Here is a 19,004-nt window from a genome sequence, read left to right as displayed (position 1 = left end):
AGTTACTTTTGCACAGAATAAATGGCCTAAATAAAAGTATTTAGATCATTTTGGGCAACTCAACTGCTATGAATAACATTAACACATGACAAGCAGGGCTGTACTTTGGACACAGCATGCTACGACGCTCCCAAGGCATACAAAAAATCTCAGATGCCTCAAAAAATGAGAACTGATAAATCAAACTTATTATTTGTTTTAATTGAATTACTTTACAAAATCTTTTTATGATACAATACCAAATCTGTAAACACTGAAGGCCTATGATTATATTATGACCCTATATATAATATACAATGCAAATAAAATAACAGTTGGTACAGTTTGTTACCAACTGTTTTTCATTTGTTGATTTAATCCATCACTGGGATGGTTCAGAATATTTCTTACAGTGCCTCAAATTTGTCTTTACATGTTCAGTTTTATATTTTTGATCTTGTGGGGCTGTGATTAATGAGTGTCCAGGGGTTACAAAGGCTTTAATCTGGCCCTGATTTTAAGTTCCATTTTGTAGGCTGCTACACTGAAATTTTCCATTCGAGTCAGAATCGGGAAACTCTCTAGACATCTTTGCTACTGGCTTGATTGCCTTTCCTATAAATTTTCTTTCAATCTAAGTAGCCCTGTAGGTTCAGAAAGACCTCTTGATGTTTATTTTTTGTATTTATTATCCTGTTCAGAAGTTTTTTAAGATTTTTTTTTTTTTGAGTTGATGATTTTTATCATAAATATAAGCATTTTAGAATTTTTCATCCAGCCACCTGTGTTTATAGTATGTTATGCGCATTATTTATTGAATGTGATATGGAAATGTTTATTTTTAGGCTTATTGTTTATTTTATATGATTATTATATTTATGTATATACAGTTGTTTATTTTGAATGGATTATTAACTGTCACCTAAGAATAACACTAATATGACATATGAAGTTAATTATTTTGAATTGTTTAAGTGAAATTGTTTTTATATATATAATCCACTGTATTTAATCAAATTTTCAAAGTATTATAAAATAGATAATTGTAGTAAAGGATGAATGGTAATGTTTCCATTCTTATCTTTCAGGACTTGCAGGATAAAATGATAATGGTCACATCAAAAAATGAGAGACTTGCCCAGCGTATAGAGGTAAACAAGTTACACATAATTATATACATGTAAATAAAAAAATTTTATTCAAGCAAGTAACAATTTGCGGAGAACTTTTGTAACCTGTGTATATCACAGGTTACAAAACTATATTGCTATAGTTTTAGGAAAATTTAATAATAATCTTATTATTTAGAACTACTAGTAAGAGGATGCAATAAATGTAGCAGTTAGTTTATTGTGGTATTTTTAATTCTGTTGTTAGCTGTTCAAAATTTCTTGATATGTTGAGTGTATAGCATGACTTTAGAACAGTTAAAATTAGATTAATTAATTAACACATTTAACTCCACATTTTTTAAAAGCAACAGTTTTCTTATTGACTTTGTGGCATGGTAAGGGTTTCTTTTTATTTCTTTAATTTGATAATGTAATCCATAAGTGGATTCAGAAAAGTTCTATAAATCCCATCAGCTATTAGTATTTAGTAGTGGCAAATGTTCAAGAAAGCAAGCTTATATAGCATCAGCAAAAAAAAAAAAAAAAAAAATTCTTTCCACATCACCTGTCCATCTCCTCCAATAGCTTTTTTAGTTTTTCCTTGAATTTATTCAAAAAACCCATTTCCTCAACAACAGATGGAATTTTTCCAACAGTTAACCACTTGCTGGCAGAAGGCAGACTTCCCACTATTCTGCAACCAACCTTTCTCTCAGTTTGAATGTATGCTTCCTCGTGTGTGTGTGTGTGTGTGTGTGTGTGTGTGTGTGTGTGTGTGTGTGTGTGTGTGTGTGTGTGTGTGTGTGTGTGTGTGTGTGTGTGTGTGTGTGTGTTTAGAGCAAGAGGGAGAAGGTTTAATGGATTGAACAAGGTCAGCATTAATCTTGCTCAATCCATTAAACACCTCGTGCCTTAAACACCTCAATTAGATCATCTTATAGGTGCCTGGTCTCCAAAACCTGCAATTTGCAAAACTGAAGCCTTTCTTGGTAAGTGGACCCTTCTGTTCTCTTCACCAATCTTGTCCCCTCTCTGCACTTGTTCTAGCAGATTTACATTCTTCCTAAAATGAAGCTTCCTGAACTATATGCAGTACTCAAGATGTGGCCTAACCATTGGCTTGTACAACAAGTTAATCACCTCCTTATTCCTACTAGCAAAATTTCGGTATGTCATTGACAAAATGACATGAGCTGTCTGGAGCTTGTCTGCACTACTGAGAGAATGTCATATCTGGCTGCACAATTAGACCCAGGTCTTTTTAATTTTCCACTATCCTGAGTTAAAAAAAAAAAAAAAAAAAAAAAGGTAAACTGCAGTCGTTATCAACCCACTGCAGGATGGAAGCCTCCTCAACAATTCATGTTGAGGAAAATGTACCATAATCTGCCACGCTGGTCCAGTGCAGGTTGGCAAATTGACCATATTTAGCAGTTAGGGGCTTGAACCCCCAGTCTACTCAAGGAGCGTGTTCTACTGCACTCCTGCTCCTGACCACTCGGCTATGGAGGTTCTGAGTATAGTGCCACAAGTTGGTACGTCAATCTGAGAACAATGCTACCCATATGCAGTACCTTGCGTGTGTCAGTGTTAAACTTCAGTTGTGCTATTTCTCAGCCTAACTTTTTTAGATCTTGTTGCAAAGCATACCTTGATTACTGTCACTAACCTGCCAACCTTTGTATCATCTGAAAACTTAGACATTAAGCCTGATATATGTTCCTTCATCAGTAACATTTAAAAAAAAAAAAAAAACAACTATTCCAGCACCAAACCCTGGGGGACTACGCTAATGACATTAGTCCATGAAGAGCAGTATTCATTTATAACTACCCTCTGTCTTCTCTCACTCAACCAACTCTTTATCCATAGCAGTAACTTCACTTAATTCTACATTGCTTCAATTTGTACTGCAGTCTTTTATGTTCAATGGTATCAAAAGCTTTCCTGAAATCCAGTTCCTTTTTGTTACTGCATCATAGTATCCAGTCAGATTGGTCAGACAAGATTGCCCCTTAACAAACCCATGGTGTGACTGAAGTATGACTAGACAGGAGTGCTAGATGGTCCTACCTAACTTCTTTAATTAGTGAATCCATTATTTTCCCTGGAACAGAAGTTAAATAACAGGTCTGTAATTACCCATGTCACCCTTTGATCTCCCTTTGTGAAATATGGATACATTCATACATCTCCATTCCACAGGGACCTCTCCTGAATCCAAAGATTCTCTCATAATTATGGCTAAGAGTTCGCTAACCTTCTTTGCTGCATCCCTTAGGATAGATCCTATCTACCCTAGGTGCCTTTTTTATGGTTAGCTTCGACAATTTCTCTTTCATTTTCCTCTCAGTTAGCAAAATCATTAACTCCCTGTTAGAGTTTGATAAACTTTCAGTATCCCCTTCCTTAAAGAATTCCTCATGTGTGAATGTAGATGCAAAATACCTATTCAGTTTGTCAGCAACCTGAGCAGCGTCATTAACAGTTAAACCATTGATACCAAGTGGGCCATTATGATTCATCCCCTTCCTTCTAATGTTTACATAAGTAAAGAAGCCTTTGCTATTTTTATTTGCACTCTTTGCCAGAGATTTGTTGTAATACAGCAGACTATCGATTCACCATGATCGGATTAACCGGGACACTTCAAGACTCCAAATAAAAAAAAAAAAAAAAAAAAAAAGAGAGAGAGAGAGAGAGAGAGAGAGAGAGAGAGAGACCAAATGTTTAGGTTGTTTTAGTGTGTCGCGTCGATTGTTGTGTTTCATTGCACCGCAAAAAGACACAAATTTTTTTGTTTCGTTATTTATGTCAGGGATGTCAATGTTTTTTATAGTGAATATATATATATATATATATATATATATATATTTTGTTTAGAAATCGCGAAAATGATGGGCAAATGCAAAAGAGTTGTGCTTTCAGTTAAACAAAGACGAAATTATTCAAAAGTTTGAAAACAGTGCATCCATTAATTCTCTAAAGAACCATTATGATGTTGGTGACCAAACCATATGCAACATTGTAAAAAATAAAGAGAAGCCATTCGATTTAAAATCAACATCGCAAAAAATAAAGGGAAGCATCGTATTGGACACACGAGTAGTACGTGGTAAGTTTTTTATCCATCGCTATATTTTTTAAGTAGGTTGCTGAACATTTTTCGATACAGTAAGTCCCCAACTTACGCAACTATGGATTTACGTAAATTTGTTTTCACTCAATTTTTTTATTTTTAGGATTTTAAAATTTAAAACAACAAAAAAAATAATAATAAGCAATCAATAATGACGATCATGACATGCACAAGTGAGATCGGAGTAACAAGCAAAAAAATAGGAAAGAAGAGAAGATTCTTACAATTATTTATTTTTTTACGTAACTGAAGATTTCAGTGAAGGGGACACACACTTCACCATAATAATGTAAAAACTCACAGAATTCCAGCTATTGGTATCATTGCAAATGCAATAAGATAGAGTTTACTACCCGTTTATAATAGATTGCGCTAACAGAAAAGCCCAATAAATCGGAAAGTGCAATTTTTTTTTATTGTTTTTTGCTGACCTTCAGAAATGTGTTTTAGTAAAATGTGAGCTTGCGCGGGGTGATAATAGTGAGTTTTCACCTTAACCCTGTGAAGTTCTTTACAGAAAATTTCATTTTGACCGTTATCATGGTGCTGACTAAGAGAATAAGTGACAGCACTACTAGTAAATCTACTAAGAAAAGGAAAGCGATCGATTTAGATCAGAAAATTAAACTAATAAGAATGTGTGAAAATGGTCAAACATTAACAAGTATCGCGCTGAATTCAGATTTGTCAATAATAATACAGTAGCAATATGTTACTAGTCATTCCTGAGTTACGTAAAACTTGACGAAGTAAGAAGTCCTGGAATGTATCTCTTAGATATGTTGGGAACTTCTGTATTTTTGGATTAACCGGGAAATCAATTATCCGGGATTTGTTTTTAACTATCTATCCCGGAAAATCAAGAGTCTACTGTGTGTCTTAGTTTGCCTAACTCATTTTGACTTGATTGCAGACTAGTTTATACCTACTGTAGGTTTCTGTATCCTCTGATAATTTGTATGCATCTCATGTATTTTTCTTCTCTGCCACGTGTCTCAGTAGTTCATCTGACATCCATTTAGGTCTAAGCCGTGAATAGCATTTCTTTGTTGATGTGAAAAGCCTAGTAACTTCTTTGATTACTTCCTGTATAGAATTAGAAGTTTTTCCCACTGTACACAATTTAAAAACTGTCTGAGACCACTGTAGTCACCCTTGCAAAAGCCCTTCACTTTACACTTGTTAGTATTCGTCTTTAAGTAAATCTGACATCAGTACACCGTGATCACTGCCATCCAGTGAGGCTTTGACCTGCCTATTCTTAATGCATTAAGAATCACTGCTGATAATCAGATCAAGAGTATTGCTTTCTCTTGTCTCTCTAACATGCTGCTGTTGAAAACAGTCATCCAAGAAATCCACAAAAGTCTTGCTAGTGTGTGTGAGTGATCAACCCACAAATTCCAGTCAACATCTGAAAAGTTAAAATCCCCCATTATAAGACATTCTGATTTGCTGATCCACTCTATTTCCCTATATAGCTGTTTGGTATACTCTTCACAGTCATTAGGCCTATAACATACTCCTACTCAATTTTGTTTTCCCAGTACTTATATCACACCAAACTGACTCAACATTGCACTGCCACCTATGTTGACTGGATGCATTTCCTTAGATTTAATATACTTCTTAACTAAGAGCATAACCCCTCCACCTCTCCTGTCCTGTTTGTTCTTCCTGTATACATTGTACTCCCTGTATTCAAATTCAGCATCACTTATGTTTGAGTGACACCATGTTTTCAGTATCCTTACAATGTCCACATTTGATGACTTAACTGTACTTCACGGAGCAATATGGCCTTAGTTGCTAATGCTCTTAAAAACCAAATAATAACAACAACAACAACTGTACTTCAACAAATTTATTTAATATGCTCCTAGTATTAGTGCACATGCACCTGTTCTTACTCTTAGTTACCTTGATACAGCCCATGTATTTGCTTGTTCCATGAGTTCCCCCCACCACTCACACAGGCCTTGAAATACCTGATATCTTTTTTCCAGGCTGCATGTTCCAATTGAAGCAGTGCAAGGATCGCTTATGCCTGTGGTGTGGTGTGTTGTTAATCTATTGGTCTGTGTATTCCTCCAAACCAGCAGTTTCCAATCCACTTAACACTACCTTAATAGTATCAGCAAACATTCTTGCACTCCTTAGTGTATTGAGTGTTCTGGATGTAGAGTTTGTCTATATTACAGAATCAGTAAACAAATTTTTGCTTTTAAAACTTGGACTAAGTGTTTTAATTAATTTAATGAAATTTTGATATCTAAAATTAGATTTTAGATTATTTGTTATCATGTGTCCCTCTTCTGGTATGGATTACTTGGTAGTGAAACTGTCAGTCTATACAGTGCAAGGCAGAACTTGTTAACATTACTGCATGATGCTGGTAGAAGTTAGCATGAATCTCTTGATAAATTTCATTGGCTCTATCCTCAAAAGCAAATACATTCATGGGGAATTTTCTACAATGTTTTAAGAATAATGGAACATTGTAGATAAGCTTCACTTTGTATGTCCTCAAACACATCCACAGGAGACATGAACGTATTTGGCTAGCTTAGTTACGTGTGAGCAGCTCACATTCATCTGGTCAAAAAGTTGTTCATGAAGCAGGAGTTAAGGTCTTTGTATAAAGTACTAGAAAGGCATAAATTTCATTCCTTCAAATTGCATATGATTGAAATATATGGAGATAACAATCATAAAAGTGTTAATTTTATGAATGAATATTATATATGCAGATATAGAACCAGAATATTCTTTAAAATGTCCACTGCAGGGAGGAATATTCTTTTAGATGTCCATTGCAGTGGAACTCCCCACTGAATGGACAATGTCCAATCTCAAACCACTCCTCAGACAGCCATTTGTGAATAAAAAATTATAAGTCCATACTTGAGGGGACATAAATATTCAAATTGAAAAGAGAGAAAAAAAAAAAAAAGGTGGTTGCAGCGTAGATATACAGAAATTTGTCTTCAGTCAGCAGGCTGATGCTATATAAGCTTCCTTTCTTCCATCACCACTACTAATACTTTATTGTTGAATCTGTTAATGGAGACTCATATAGGTTAGGTTGGGAAATTACATTGATGAAATGCATTTAAATGTTAAAGGTTTTTAGTTCCAAATAAGATGGTTACCCCTAATTTTGTCTATACCAAGTAATGGCCATCTAAAGCACTTATTTGCTTCCCCCCTCCCAATATCTTTATGTGGAGATGTTTGAAGTTTGTTCTATACCAAAAGAGAGACTGCCTGCAAACATTAAGTTAAAAGGTAACATTACAACAGAATATAGAAAAAAACAGTAGAGAAATGCTTGTGAGCAACTTCTAGCTTGAATAAATGTGTAAAAGATTACAAGGAATGCAGTTCGATACTTACATTACTTGTATTTTAAATATAATATCTGCAATACAGATTTTGTAACACATATAACTACATATCACTTTAGCAGAATATAATAAGCATTTTAAAGCTCATTTGCCTATAGACTAGATTTATAAACATTGGTAACTTCTTAACATTTAGTTTTATCAAAGCAAACTTCATGCTCTTTTTACAGTTGTCTAAATTCAGATAGTTTTATATTCAAAGGAAATAAGGAATAACCTGGTTATCAGTGTATATTTACATTTTATATGTTTGCTGGTGATCTGTTTATTAAGAATACCTATACTGATTCTGGCAATAAATTACAAAAAAAAAAAAAAATTGTGATATATGGATCCACTAGCCTTTTTACCCACTATGTGATATTCTTCTCTTCCTAAGGGAGTGTATAATTCCAAAACAATTGATCACCCACTGCTATAGTGATAGTTGCATAACAACTGTCTGCAACACTAAAGTATGCAATGCATGGGGCTCATTTGCCAATAAACTTGATTTATAAACATTGGTAATTTCTTCTTCTTCTTCTTCTTCCATGTTCCGCATGCTCTGTGTCTAGAAAAGTAGCAAATAATGCTGATGGTATTTAATTTAGTGTGGGAGTAGTGTCAACACTGGTTATTCCAACTCAGGAGACACATTGCCTAACCTCATCATCTTTGATTTATCCTTAACTGTAGCACAGTTACTATGAGTTTATCCAAAGTGATGTTAGGCATTCTGTCTTTAATTGGAATAACACTGTCATTTTGATTAAAAATCACTTGTTAAATTTACAGAAAATCAGAGCAGTACTATGGTGAATTATGCCAGTCAAACATGACTGATTTCATAAATGGGTATGAATCAGTGAGTAATTTTTGAATGTGCACAAATGCAACCAGCTGCTATGGCTGAACTGACCATCTACACATGAATGGTGATCACAACTCATCATTGGATTACTATATTTGACATAACTGGTTATGCTAAATAGCAGTTTTGGTAGTATAGAGAACATTGCTTGCTTCCAAATGAAATTAAAGGTGAGTGTATATTAGGTGCTAAGGGGGGTTATTCAATCAAAAGTTGACATATATGACTATGTACAGAGGAATGTTGAATGATAGGAGGGAGGATGGGTTTTCTGAAGTGGATACAATGAATTCCAGAATCCAATAGTTCAGTATATAGTTGAGTCTATGAGTGCCAACCAGTATAACCAGTTTTAAGTGATGGACAGAGCAAGCCTTTTGAGATTAGTAGGATTTAATCTATGTGGACTTTCTGGAATGCACAACAACAGCCAGTGCATAAAATTACAGTGACCTGTTATGAATATTCTGAGGCAAACCATATGTAAATGTTGTTAAAGGGTATAAAAAGGTAACATTACTATAAGTTAGTATTAGTGGCAAATGATGCAAGAAAGTAAGCTTATATAGTATCAGCCAACCCCCCCCAACACTTCCCCCCCAACACCTGTCCATCCCATCTAATGGTTTTTGTCTAGTTTTTTCTTCAATTTATTCAAATTACCCACCTTTACAAAACCAGATGGCTGTTTGTTCTAGAAGTTAGTATTAGTAGTGGCAAATGATGGAAGAAAGCAAGCTTATATAGCATCAGCCAAAAAAAAAAAAAAAAAAAAACACCCCAACACTTCCCATAACAGTTTGTACAGTACTTCTTTGAATTTATTCAAATTACCCACTTCTACAACACCAGATGGGAGTTTGTTCCAACAGTCATCCCTGCTGGCTGAAGGCAAATTTCCATGCATCTGCTCTGCAACCATCCTTCCTCCGTTTGAATTTATGCCCCCTCATGTGTATAGTCTGAGCAAGGATTCCATCAGCATTGTGCTTACTAGTAGTGGTAACACTGGTTGTTCCAAATCAGGAGACATATTGCCTGACATAATTTTTGATTAATCATAGTAACTATGAGTTTATCCAAAAGTTATATTAGACAGTTCTCTCTTGAATTGGAATAACAGTCATCATTTTGTTGCACAATATTGCTTTTCCTCACTCAATCAATATAACCATCAAGACTGTGAGAAAAGGGATGAGAGTTCTTGAACCCATTCTGCCTCACTTTCCATATTCACCTTGTGATTACCAGATGATACAAAGGTTGTCAGGATGGTTAATGACAATAATGAAGGTATGCTGCTGCTGCAATAAGATTTAGAAAAATTAGGCAGATGGGTTGAGAAATGGCAATATGCACTACCTTGCATTGACAAATGCAAGGTACTGCATATGGGTGCAGTAATCCCAGAGTAATATATCAACTGTGTAGTATTATACTCAAGGTATTGGAAAATGAAAAGGACTTGGGGGTAATTGGTCAGTATGTTATACTGATGTGACACAGGTGCCAGGACAGCTCATCAGGTTTTGTCAATGATATACAGGAATTTTGCTAGCGGGTATAAGGAGATTATCCCATTGTATAAGGCAATGGTCATGCCACACCTTGAGTACTGCATGCAGGTCTGGAGGCCTCATTTTAGGAAGGATGTAGAGCTGCTGGAACGAGTGCAGAGAAGGGCAATGAGATTGGGGGGGGCACTCTTACCAAGAAAGGTTTCAGTTCTGCAAGTTGCACCATCTGGAGACTAGCCACCTGAAAGGTGATCTGACTGAGGTGTTTAAGGCTTTGAATGGCTTGAGAAAACACAGCTGATGGGATTCTTCCTCTTGCTCAGACTTCACGTGAGGGGGCATAAATTCAAATTGAGGCTGGATGGTTGCAGAATAGATGTGCAGAAGTTTGCCTTCAGCCAACGAGTGGTTGATTTCTGGAACAAGCTTCCATACATTTTTGTGGAAGTGGAAAGTTTGAATAAATTCAAAGAAGAACGAGACAAACTATTGGAGGGGATAGATAGGTGAAATGGATTTTTTTTTGTTATTAATTATTATCAGATAAATATTATGAAATTAGAAATAAAGTTTGTAAAATAAATATTGTTGACACTTTATATAGGATATTATATTTATAGTGTCGATAGTTTTAAATTTTCAGGATAGCAGCTTTTATAATTTATTATTTATATTATTATTAGTATAATTTATTAGACTAAATATTTTAGGGCAGAAAGCTTCAAACTATGACATTATTTATTTAGTGCATTTGCATCATAACTACATAGTTGAATTTTTTTAGACAAACTGAAATATATAAATTGGCATCTGAGTGGTGGTATTAAATAAGTAACAGTAGTCTTTCCTAATGGGGAAGCATTACTTATTTGAAGTATAAGGAGGGCAACTCATGAAGGATTTCACACGTTAATTATGCCAATGTTAATGTGTGAAATGCCAATGATTTTTTTTAGACAAACTTAGGTTTGTCTAAAAAAAAAAAATTCAACTATGTAGTAATGATGCAAATGCACTAACTAATGTCATAGTTTGAGGCTTTCTGCCCTAGAATATTATTAGTCTAAGATGATACTTTTGGCTTCTGTCATATTGTATAAATAAGTCACAACTGGGTTGTCACCACTTATACCTCTGGGTACCTACCCACTCACTGATGAGAAGCTTCAAAACGGTGCTGTCTTTGGAGGGGGGGGTATCCATGGAGACTGAGAATAAGTAACAATAGTTTTCTCTATTGGGGAAGTGTTATTCGAGGTATTATTGAGTGATTACTGAGAGAATGTGAGTGTTAATTTAGTAACTACTCTAATAGGGGCAGAGGTGTGGAAAAGGTTTTAATTATCCCATACCCATATACAAACAGTTCTGTCTGAGTGGTGGTACTCAACTGAAAGTAAGTAACAGTAATCTTCTCTACTGGGGAAACATTACTTATTTCAAGTATAAGGAGGACAACTCATGAAGAATTTCACAATATGAGCTGTTACAATAATGATGCCAATGTATAAGCTGTGGTTTGTCTAAAATAAAAAAAAAAATTGATCTATGTACTAATGATGCAAATGCACTAATGTCATAATCTATTAGTTAAAAAAAATCAAATTTTTACTTTTACTTTTTTTAAAAGGAAGTGATTCCATCACTAGAAACAGTTAAAATACTTGAGAAGAATGTGAAACAAGTTCAAGAACGTTTAAAGGTAATGCAAATTTAGTACATGTTCTGTAAGTTGTTGTAATTACAATATTCATTTATACTAATTGTCTGATGAAATACCACTATTAAAGATAATGGCATATAGTATTGCTGTATATAAATTTAAAAACATGTCCCTTAATCTCACATGTGGAGATATGTTACTTAGGTTAAATAGCTGAATCTGAGTCAGCCTATTGACAATTTGGAATAAAGTATAAGAAATTATTATTATTAGCAGCCATACGGTGCAAGGAAGCCTGAAGCTTATGCTGCACCAGCCAAAAAAAAAAATTTTCTGAATTATAGAGAGAGAGAGAGAGAGAGAGAGAGAGAGAGAGAGAGGAGGGAATTGCCAAGAAAAAGAAGAATAATGATATCCAGCTCAGGACCCTAGGTGTGCCAAGCCCATACTCACCAGATGTGAGCCCCTGGGGTTATGTAATAGAACTTCTAGGACAACTTGATTGGCATTTGCACTTATTTATGGGATGATATAGAAAAAAAAAAAAAATGCTCAATGTTTTAAATTTTAAAGCAGTTTGAAGATAGCTTTAATAGGTGATGCAAATATATCAGAAGTACTTTATGAAGTATTTCATGAAGTCATGGTATCATTTAACTCTATTCTTCAACATTGTTAACTCTTAGCATTAGAGTGGAATAAATGCAAGGAAGGAAACTTTTCCTTCATCTGTCAGGAAAAAAAAAAAAAAAAAACCTGTTTTAAATTATTTCCATATTGCCAATTCAATTCTACCTTGAATTTTGCCAAATCTTGCTTTTGGTCATCTTGCAGGCAACGTATTCCATCATTCCACAACATGCTGCTTGAAGGTAAAGTTTATAAGATCAGGTCTACGGTTTCCCCAAGATTTTATTTGTGTTCATTTTGCTAATCCCCCCCTCCCCCAATGCAGAAGGATTAGTAAAAATTTTTACCTCACCATGATTAATTTCTCCAAGGTGTTAACTGCCAAGCTCTGCAAATCATTCTTCTAAGCCATTCTTCATCAATCTAGTTGCCCTTCTTTGCATTGTTTCCAAAAGTTCTATAGTTTTCTTTAGATGCAGCCTCCATACCTGGATACAATATTCTGTGTTTGTACCATCACAAAACATCCTTTAATTCCTTTCTGCCTAATCTATAAACTACTCCTTAGTTCCCCCCCCCCTCCAAGTGCAGTAGAACAAAGTAAAATCTTTGTTTTTAGTAGCATTAAACTTTAACTGCCATTTTTCAGACTATACTTAATCAGTCCAAAGCCTTTAGAAGCAGTATAACTGGGTTCTGATTGTTAACCACTCTCTGAACCTGTAAGTTGTCAGCAAACTTTGACATCTTACACTGTATCACTCATCAAAATCATTTATGAAGATAAGAAACAAGAGGTCTGAGTAATGAGTCCCAAGGAACTCATTACTCAGACCTCACTTATCCCTCTGAAGAATACCCACTTATGACTACTCTCTATGTTCTACCCTTCAGATCAACCTGTAATTCACTTGATGGATCTTCCCTGAGCTGCTGGAAGATTTTTTTGATTTGAAATTATTGTTTTTCTAAAACTTTTGATTTAAATTTAGTAGTATAGCATTATTTTGTGATTTTCTGATTAATCTGGTGTATTTATTCTTTACTTGGCCTTGTAATTGCATAAAAGTATCGGTAAGGGTATCAAATCCACGTGTTACAAGTTGCAACTCCACTGAACGAGAAATTTTTTAGCCATATTTAGCCACTTTATTGAATATTTTTTACATCATATTATTTTCTGTAAGTAGCTTATAGACCTAGTAAGGATCGTAAGTTATTCTGAATTGAGACAGCAAGATTTGAAAGTTAATTAATGCTTAAGTGTCCGTAGATTTACCGTTCGTAATTGCCGCCTTTGTCATACGATACGTTATATACCGAACTAGATAGCGTTAGTATAGTATAGGTTATAATATTGTCAGTTGATCGGTAGAATCTATTAAACTTGTTGAACTTCGTTGTCAATTAAATTGTACTTTTAACTAAATACATATAACGACTTAGATTACAAATGTAATATAATTAATTAATACATAACTGATACAGAAGTTATATAAAGGGAACTCGTAGATAATTAATACTTGAAACTGAAAAATATATATACCGTTATAACTGTGTTGGGATACAAGTTTAGGTTTATAATTTTGAACTGAAATTGAAATTTTATTGAAATTAATAGAAATCATGACTCAGACCAGAGCAGCAAAGCAAAAGGCTCAAGCTAATGGAAGTGCTGTGGCTCAGAAGAGAACTGAGGGGGGAAGTTGCCTTCTGAATCATAGCCTTTTAAAATGCACTGATTGCATGATGTTTGTGGAACATTCAGGTACAGGACATGATATTGCCATGGGGGATGTCTTTGTGTGTGCGCGATGCAAGGAGTGTATCGAAATCAGGCAACAACTCAGCGTTGTTATGGGCCTATATGAGAGCTTGAAGGACAGGGTGGATGCCCTCGAAGGAACTAAATTGAGGGGCCCATAAAGCTCTCAGCTGCCCACATCAACACCAGAGCTTGCACTTGGTCATCACGCAACACAGCAGCAACCCCCAAAGCAGAATGGCCCCCACAGGAACTAGTAGTTGTTGGTGACTCTATTGTCAGGAAAACGGGGAACATGCTTTGTAAAAAGGATAGGTGGAAAGGACCAGGGTATGTCTGCCAGGGGCAAAGGTTGATGATGTTGTAGAGCAGATATCATCTTTTAAGGGCACAAAAGGAGATATAGTTGTACACATTGGCACTAATGATATCAAGAGTAGGAGACCGGCAGAATTACTAAATAAGTACAGGTCACTGTTGAAAAAAAGCCATGATGTACGATTGAAATTAAAACTGCAATTCTGCCCAGACACAATAGAAGGGAGTATATGATGAGAGCCTTGTTGATCAATTCGGCCCTGGAAAGATTGTGCAAGGCTCAAGGGGTAGAATTTTTTTCAGCCTGGACTACTTGTTAACAGGAGAGACTGCTTCTACAGGGATGGGATACACTTAAATAGAAAGGGTGCAAGAATATTTGCTGATGCTATCGGGGCAGTGTTAGGTGGGTCGGAAAACTGCTAGCTTGGGGGGAGACAAATACTAATAGATTAACAGTAGCCACTGGCAGAGGTGAAAGAGATTCTTGTACTGCTTCTATTAGAATGAACAGAAGCCTGAAAAACAAGATGCAGGATATTTCAGAAACTGCTGGGAGTCATTGCGGTACAAGTAAACACATGGGTTGTGTTAGGGTAGCTAAGAATAGAAACAGGTGCATGTATACTTGCGTGTACACCAATGCTAGGAGTTTAGTAAATAAATTTGATGAATTTGAGGTATTGCTCTAAACATCAAAGGCAGATATTGTTGGGATATCAGAGACGTGGTGTCACACAGATATAAGGAATGCAGAACTGGAATATGGGGAGTACAATGTCTACAGAAAGGATAGACAGGACAAGAAGGGAGGAGGGGTTATGCTATTAGTTAAGAAACATAAAATCCAAGGAAGTGAAACCAGTTGACATTGCTGGACAGTGCAATGTCGAGTCAGTTTGGTGTGACATAAGCATTGGGAGATCAAAATTGAGAGTAGGAGTGTGCTATAGGCCTAATGACTGTGATGAGTATAATAAGAAACTGTACAGGGAAATAGAGTGGGCCAGTAAATCAGAGAGTCTTATAATGGGGGATTTTAATTTCCCAGATATTGACTGGAATTTGGGGGCTGGTCACTCACACACACTAGCAAGGTTTTTGTGGATTTATTGGATGATTGTTTTCTACATCAGCATGTTTGGTAGGCAACTAGAGGGAGTAATGCTCTTAATTTGATTATCAGTAGTGATTCTTCATGCATTAAGAATCTACAGATAAAGGAACCACTAGGTGGCAGTGATCACAGTGTGCTGAAGTGGGATTTACTCAAAGAGGTAACTACCATCAGGGGTAAAGGGAAGGGTTTTTGCTTTCGTAAAAGCGACTACGATGGTCTGAGACAGTATTTAAATTCTATACAGTGGGACCAACTGATGATGTTACCAACAGCAAATTCAAAATGGGAAGCATTCAAAGAACTCATCTTGGAAGCCACTAGGCTTTACATACCAACTCGAAATATTGTTCAAGGTTTAGGCCTAAATGGATGTCAGGTGAACTAATGAGACATATGGCAGAGAAGAAAAATGCATGGGATACATATAAATTAACATGTGACACAGAAGCCTATGATAGATATAAGCTGATCTGTAACCAAGTTACAAAGGGGAGGTTAGGCAGGCGAAGGCAGATTACGAGAAATCTTTGGCAAGGGATGCAAAGAAAAACAGCAAAGAGTTCTTTACTTACGTAAACTCTAGAAGGAAGGGGATGAATCACATTGGTCCACTTGATATCGATGGGTCAACTGTTCATAATCCTGCTCATGTAGCTAACAAACTAAATGAATATTTTGCATCAACATTCACACATAAGGAGTTATTCAGAGAGGGGAATGCCAGAGGTGTATTCAACTCTGGCAGTAACTAGAGAGTCTTGTAATAACTGAGAGTAAAGTGGAGGAGAAATTGTTGAAGATAAAGACAAGAAAGGCACCCGGGGTGGATGGGATCTATCCAGTTATATTAAAGGAGGCAGCAAAGGAAGTAAGCAAACCCTTAGCCATAATTATGAGAGCTTCCTTGGACTCAGGGGAGGTACCCACAGGCTGGAGATGAGCAAATGTGACCCCAATTCACAAAGGAGGATCAAAGGCTGACACAAGTAATTATAGACCTGTGAGTTTAACTTCTGTTCCAGGAAAATTAATGGAGGCACTAGTTAAAGAAGCACTGCAGGATCATTTAGACAAGACTTCAGCTATAGCTCGGACACAGCATGGTTTTGTTAATGGGAAGTCTTGCCTGTCCAATTTGATTGGATACTATGATGCAGTCACAAAAGAACTGGATGCAGGGAATAACTTTGATATTATATATTTGGATCTTAGAAAGGCTTTTGATACTGTTGCACATGGAAGACTGCTGCACAAATTGCAGCAGTGTGGCATTGGAGGCAAATTGCTGCTATGGATAAAGTGGTGGTTGAGGGAGAGAAGACAGAGAGTGGTAATCAATGGACACTGCTCATCGTGGACTAATGTTATCAGTGGAGTCCCTCAGGTTTCAGTGTTGGGTCCATTATTGTTTTCTGTATTTATAAATGATATTGATGATGGTATATCAAGCTTAATGTCCAAGTTTGCAGACGATACGAAGGTTGGGAGGGTTGTCAAGGACACTACTGACACTATGCTGCTGCAACAGGATCTGGAAAGGTTGAGCAGATGGGCTGAGAGGTGGAAAATGAAGTTTAACATTGACAAATGTAAAGTACTACATATGGGAAACAGCAACCCCAGAGCAACGTATCAACTCTGTGGTACTACACTGACAGTGGTAGAGAATGAAAGGAACCTGGGGGTGGTTGTGCAGGCAGATATGAAGTTCTCTGAGCAGTGCAGAGGGCTGCAAGAGTAAATCATGGTGTATTGTCAATGATATATAGGAATTTTTCTAGTAGGGATAAGGAGGTGATTATTCCCTTGTATAAGGCAATGGTCAGGCCACACCTAGAGTACTGTATACAGGTCTGGAGACCTCATTTCAAGAAGGATGTAGACCTTTGCAAAAGAATTACTAAAATCCACATATGTCAAAGTTGTTTCTTGCATCCAACTGCTTTATAACTTTGCTATCTAGCAAGGCCTCCCTTTCATGAAACAGTGCTGAGACCCATTTAGAATAGTTTTTGTTAAGATAGGCTTATATTGAATTTTTAACCATAGATTCCATAAACTTACTACCCACAGAAGTCAAACTTACTGGTCAGCAATTGCCCATTCCTTCTTTAGCTTCTCCCTTATGCATTGGGGAAACATTGGCACTTCTCCAATTCAAGGGAATAATCACTGAATGTAATGTTGGTGTCATTAATTTAATATTATAAATGGTGATCTGTCACATGGTATATTAGTGTGGATTAATCCTTTCTAATATGATGAATAATCATGTAGCACCCCTCTTCAAATTGATTAGAAGTAATGTAATCTTTTAAATCCACATTCAATTTGTAATTAAAACATTTAGTGGGATAACCTATATTTTTAACACCATGAACAGTTCTGAAAATTCATTCTGAATACCTTATTGGCTGATAGCCACAAGCTTCTGGGATATCTTTTGATAATTGAGGGGCCCATCAAGCTCTCAGCTGCCCACATCAACGCCAGAGCTTGCACTTGGTCATCAGGCAACACAGAAGCAGCCCCCTAGGCAGAATGCGCTGGTCCCACAGGAACTAGTAGTTGTTGGTGACTCTATTGTCAGGGAAACGGGGAACATGCTTTGTAAAAAGGATGTAAAAAAAAAAACAATATATATATATATATAATATAACTTAAGGATTTAATTTTTGTTTTAATTTTATTGAATTAAATTGGAATCATGACTCTAACCAGAGCAGCAAAGCAAAAGGCTCAAGCTAATGGGAGTGCTGTGGTTCAGGGGAGAACTGAGGGGGCCAGTTGCCCTCTGAATCACAGTCTATTAAAATGCACTGTTTGCTTGATGTTTGCGGAGCAGTTGGGTACGGGACATGATACTGCCAAGGGGGATGTCTTTGTGTGTGCACGATGTAAGGAGTGCAAGGAAATCAGGCGACAACTCAGCGTTGTTATGGGCCTTTATGAGAGCTTGAAGGACAGGGTGGATGCCCTCGAAGGAAATAAATTGAGGGGCCCATCAAGCTCTCAGCTGCCCACATCAACGCCAGAGCTTGCACTTGGTCATCAGGCAACACAGAAGCAGCCCCCTAGGCAGAATGCGCTGGTCCCACAGGAACTAGTAGTTGTTGGTGACTCTATTGTCAGGGAAACGGGGAACATGCTTTGTAAAAAGGATAGGTGGAATAGGACCAGGGTATGTCTGCCAGGGGCAAAGGTTGATGACGTTGTAGAGCGGATATCATCTTTTAAGGGCACAAAAGGTGATATAGTTGTACACGTTGGCACGAATGATATTAAGAGTAGGAGACCGGCGGAATTACTTAGCAAGTACAGGTCACTGCTGAAAAAAAGCCGTGAATTAGGGTTGAACTTGAAAGTGTCTGCAATTCTGCCCAGACACGATAGGAGGGAGTATATGATGAGAGCCTTGTCGATCAATTCGGCCCTGGAGGGATTGTGCAAGGCTCAAGGGGTAGAATTTTTTTCAGCCTGGACTGTACTTGTTAACAGGAG

The 19,004-nt window shown here is 36.5% G+C and overlaps 1 protein-coding gene across 3 annotated transcripts in view; it reads left to right on the top strand.

The window, feature by feature from the left end:
* Window positions 1-19,004, top strand: part of LOC150089690 (TNF receptor-associated factor 5-like) — a 146,865-nt gene that overhangs the window by 106,476 nt on the left and 21,385 nt on the right. For all 3 annotated transcript variants that reach the window (XM_090368736.1, XM_090368735.1, XM_090368737.1), the window contains 2 exons: window positions 1,068-1,130; window positions 11,638-11,709. In XM_090368736.1, coding sequence (XP_090224862.1) covers window positions 1,068-1,130; window positions 11,638-11,709 — 135 coding nt within the window. The remainder of the gene's footprint in view (window positions 1-1,067; window positions 1,131-11,637; window positions 11,710-19,004) is intronic.

The sequence above is a fragment of the Mastigoproctus giganteus genome, chromosome 2 (genome assembly GCF_048544385.1).
Source record: "Mastigoproctus giganteus isolate SK-2022 chromosome 2, ASM4854438v1, whole genome shotgun sequence".
NCBI lineage: Eukaryota > Metazoa > Arthropoda > Arachnida > Uropygi > Thelyphonidae > Mastigoproctus > Mastigoproctus giganteus.
Note: the sequence above shows the minus strand (reverse complement) of the source record. Positions and strands in the feature narration are given on the sequence as shown.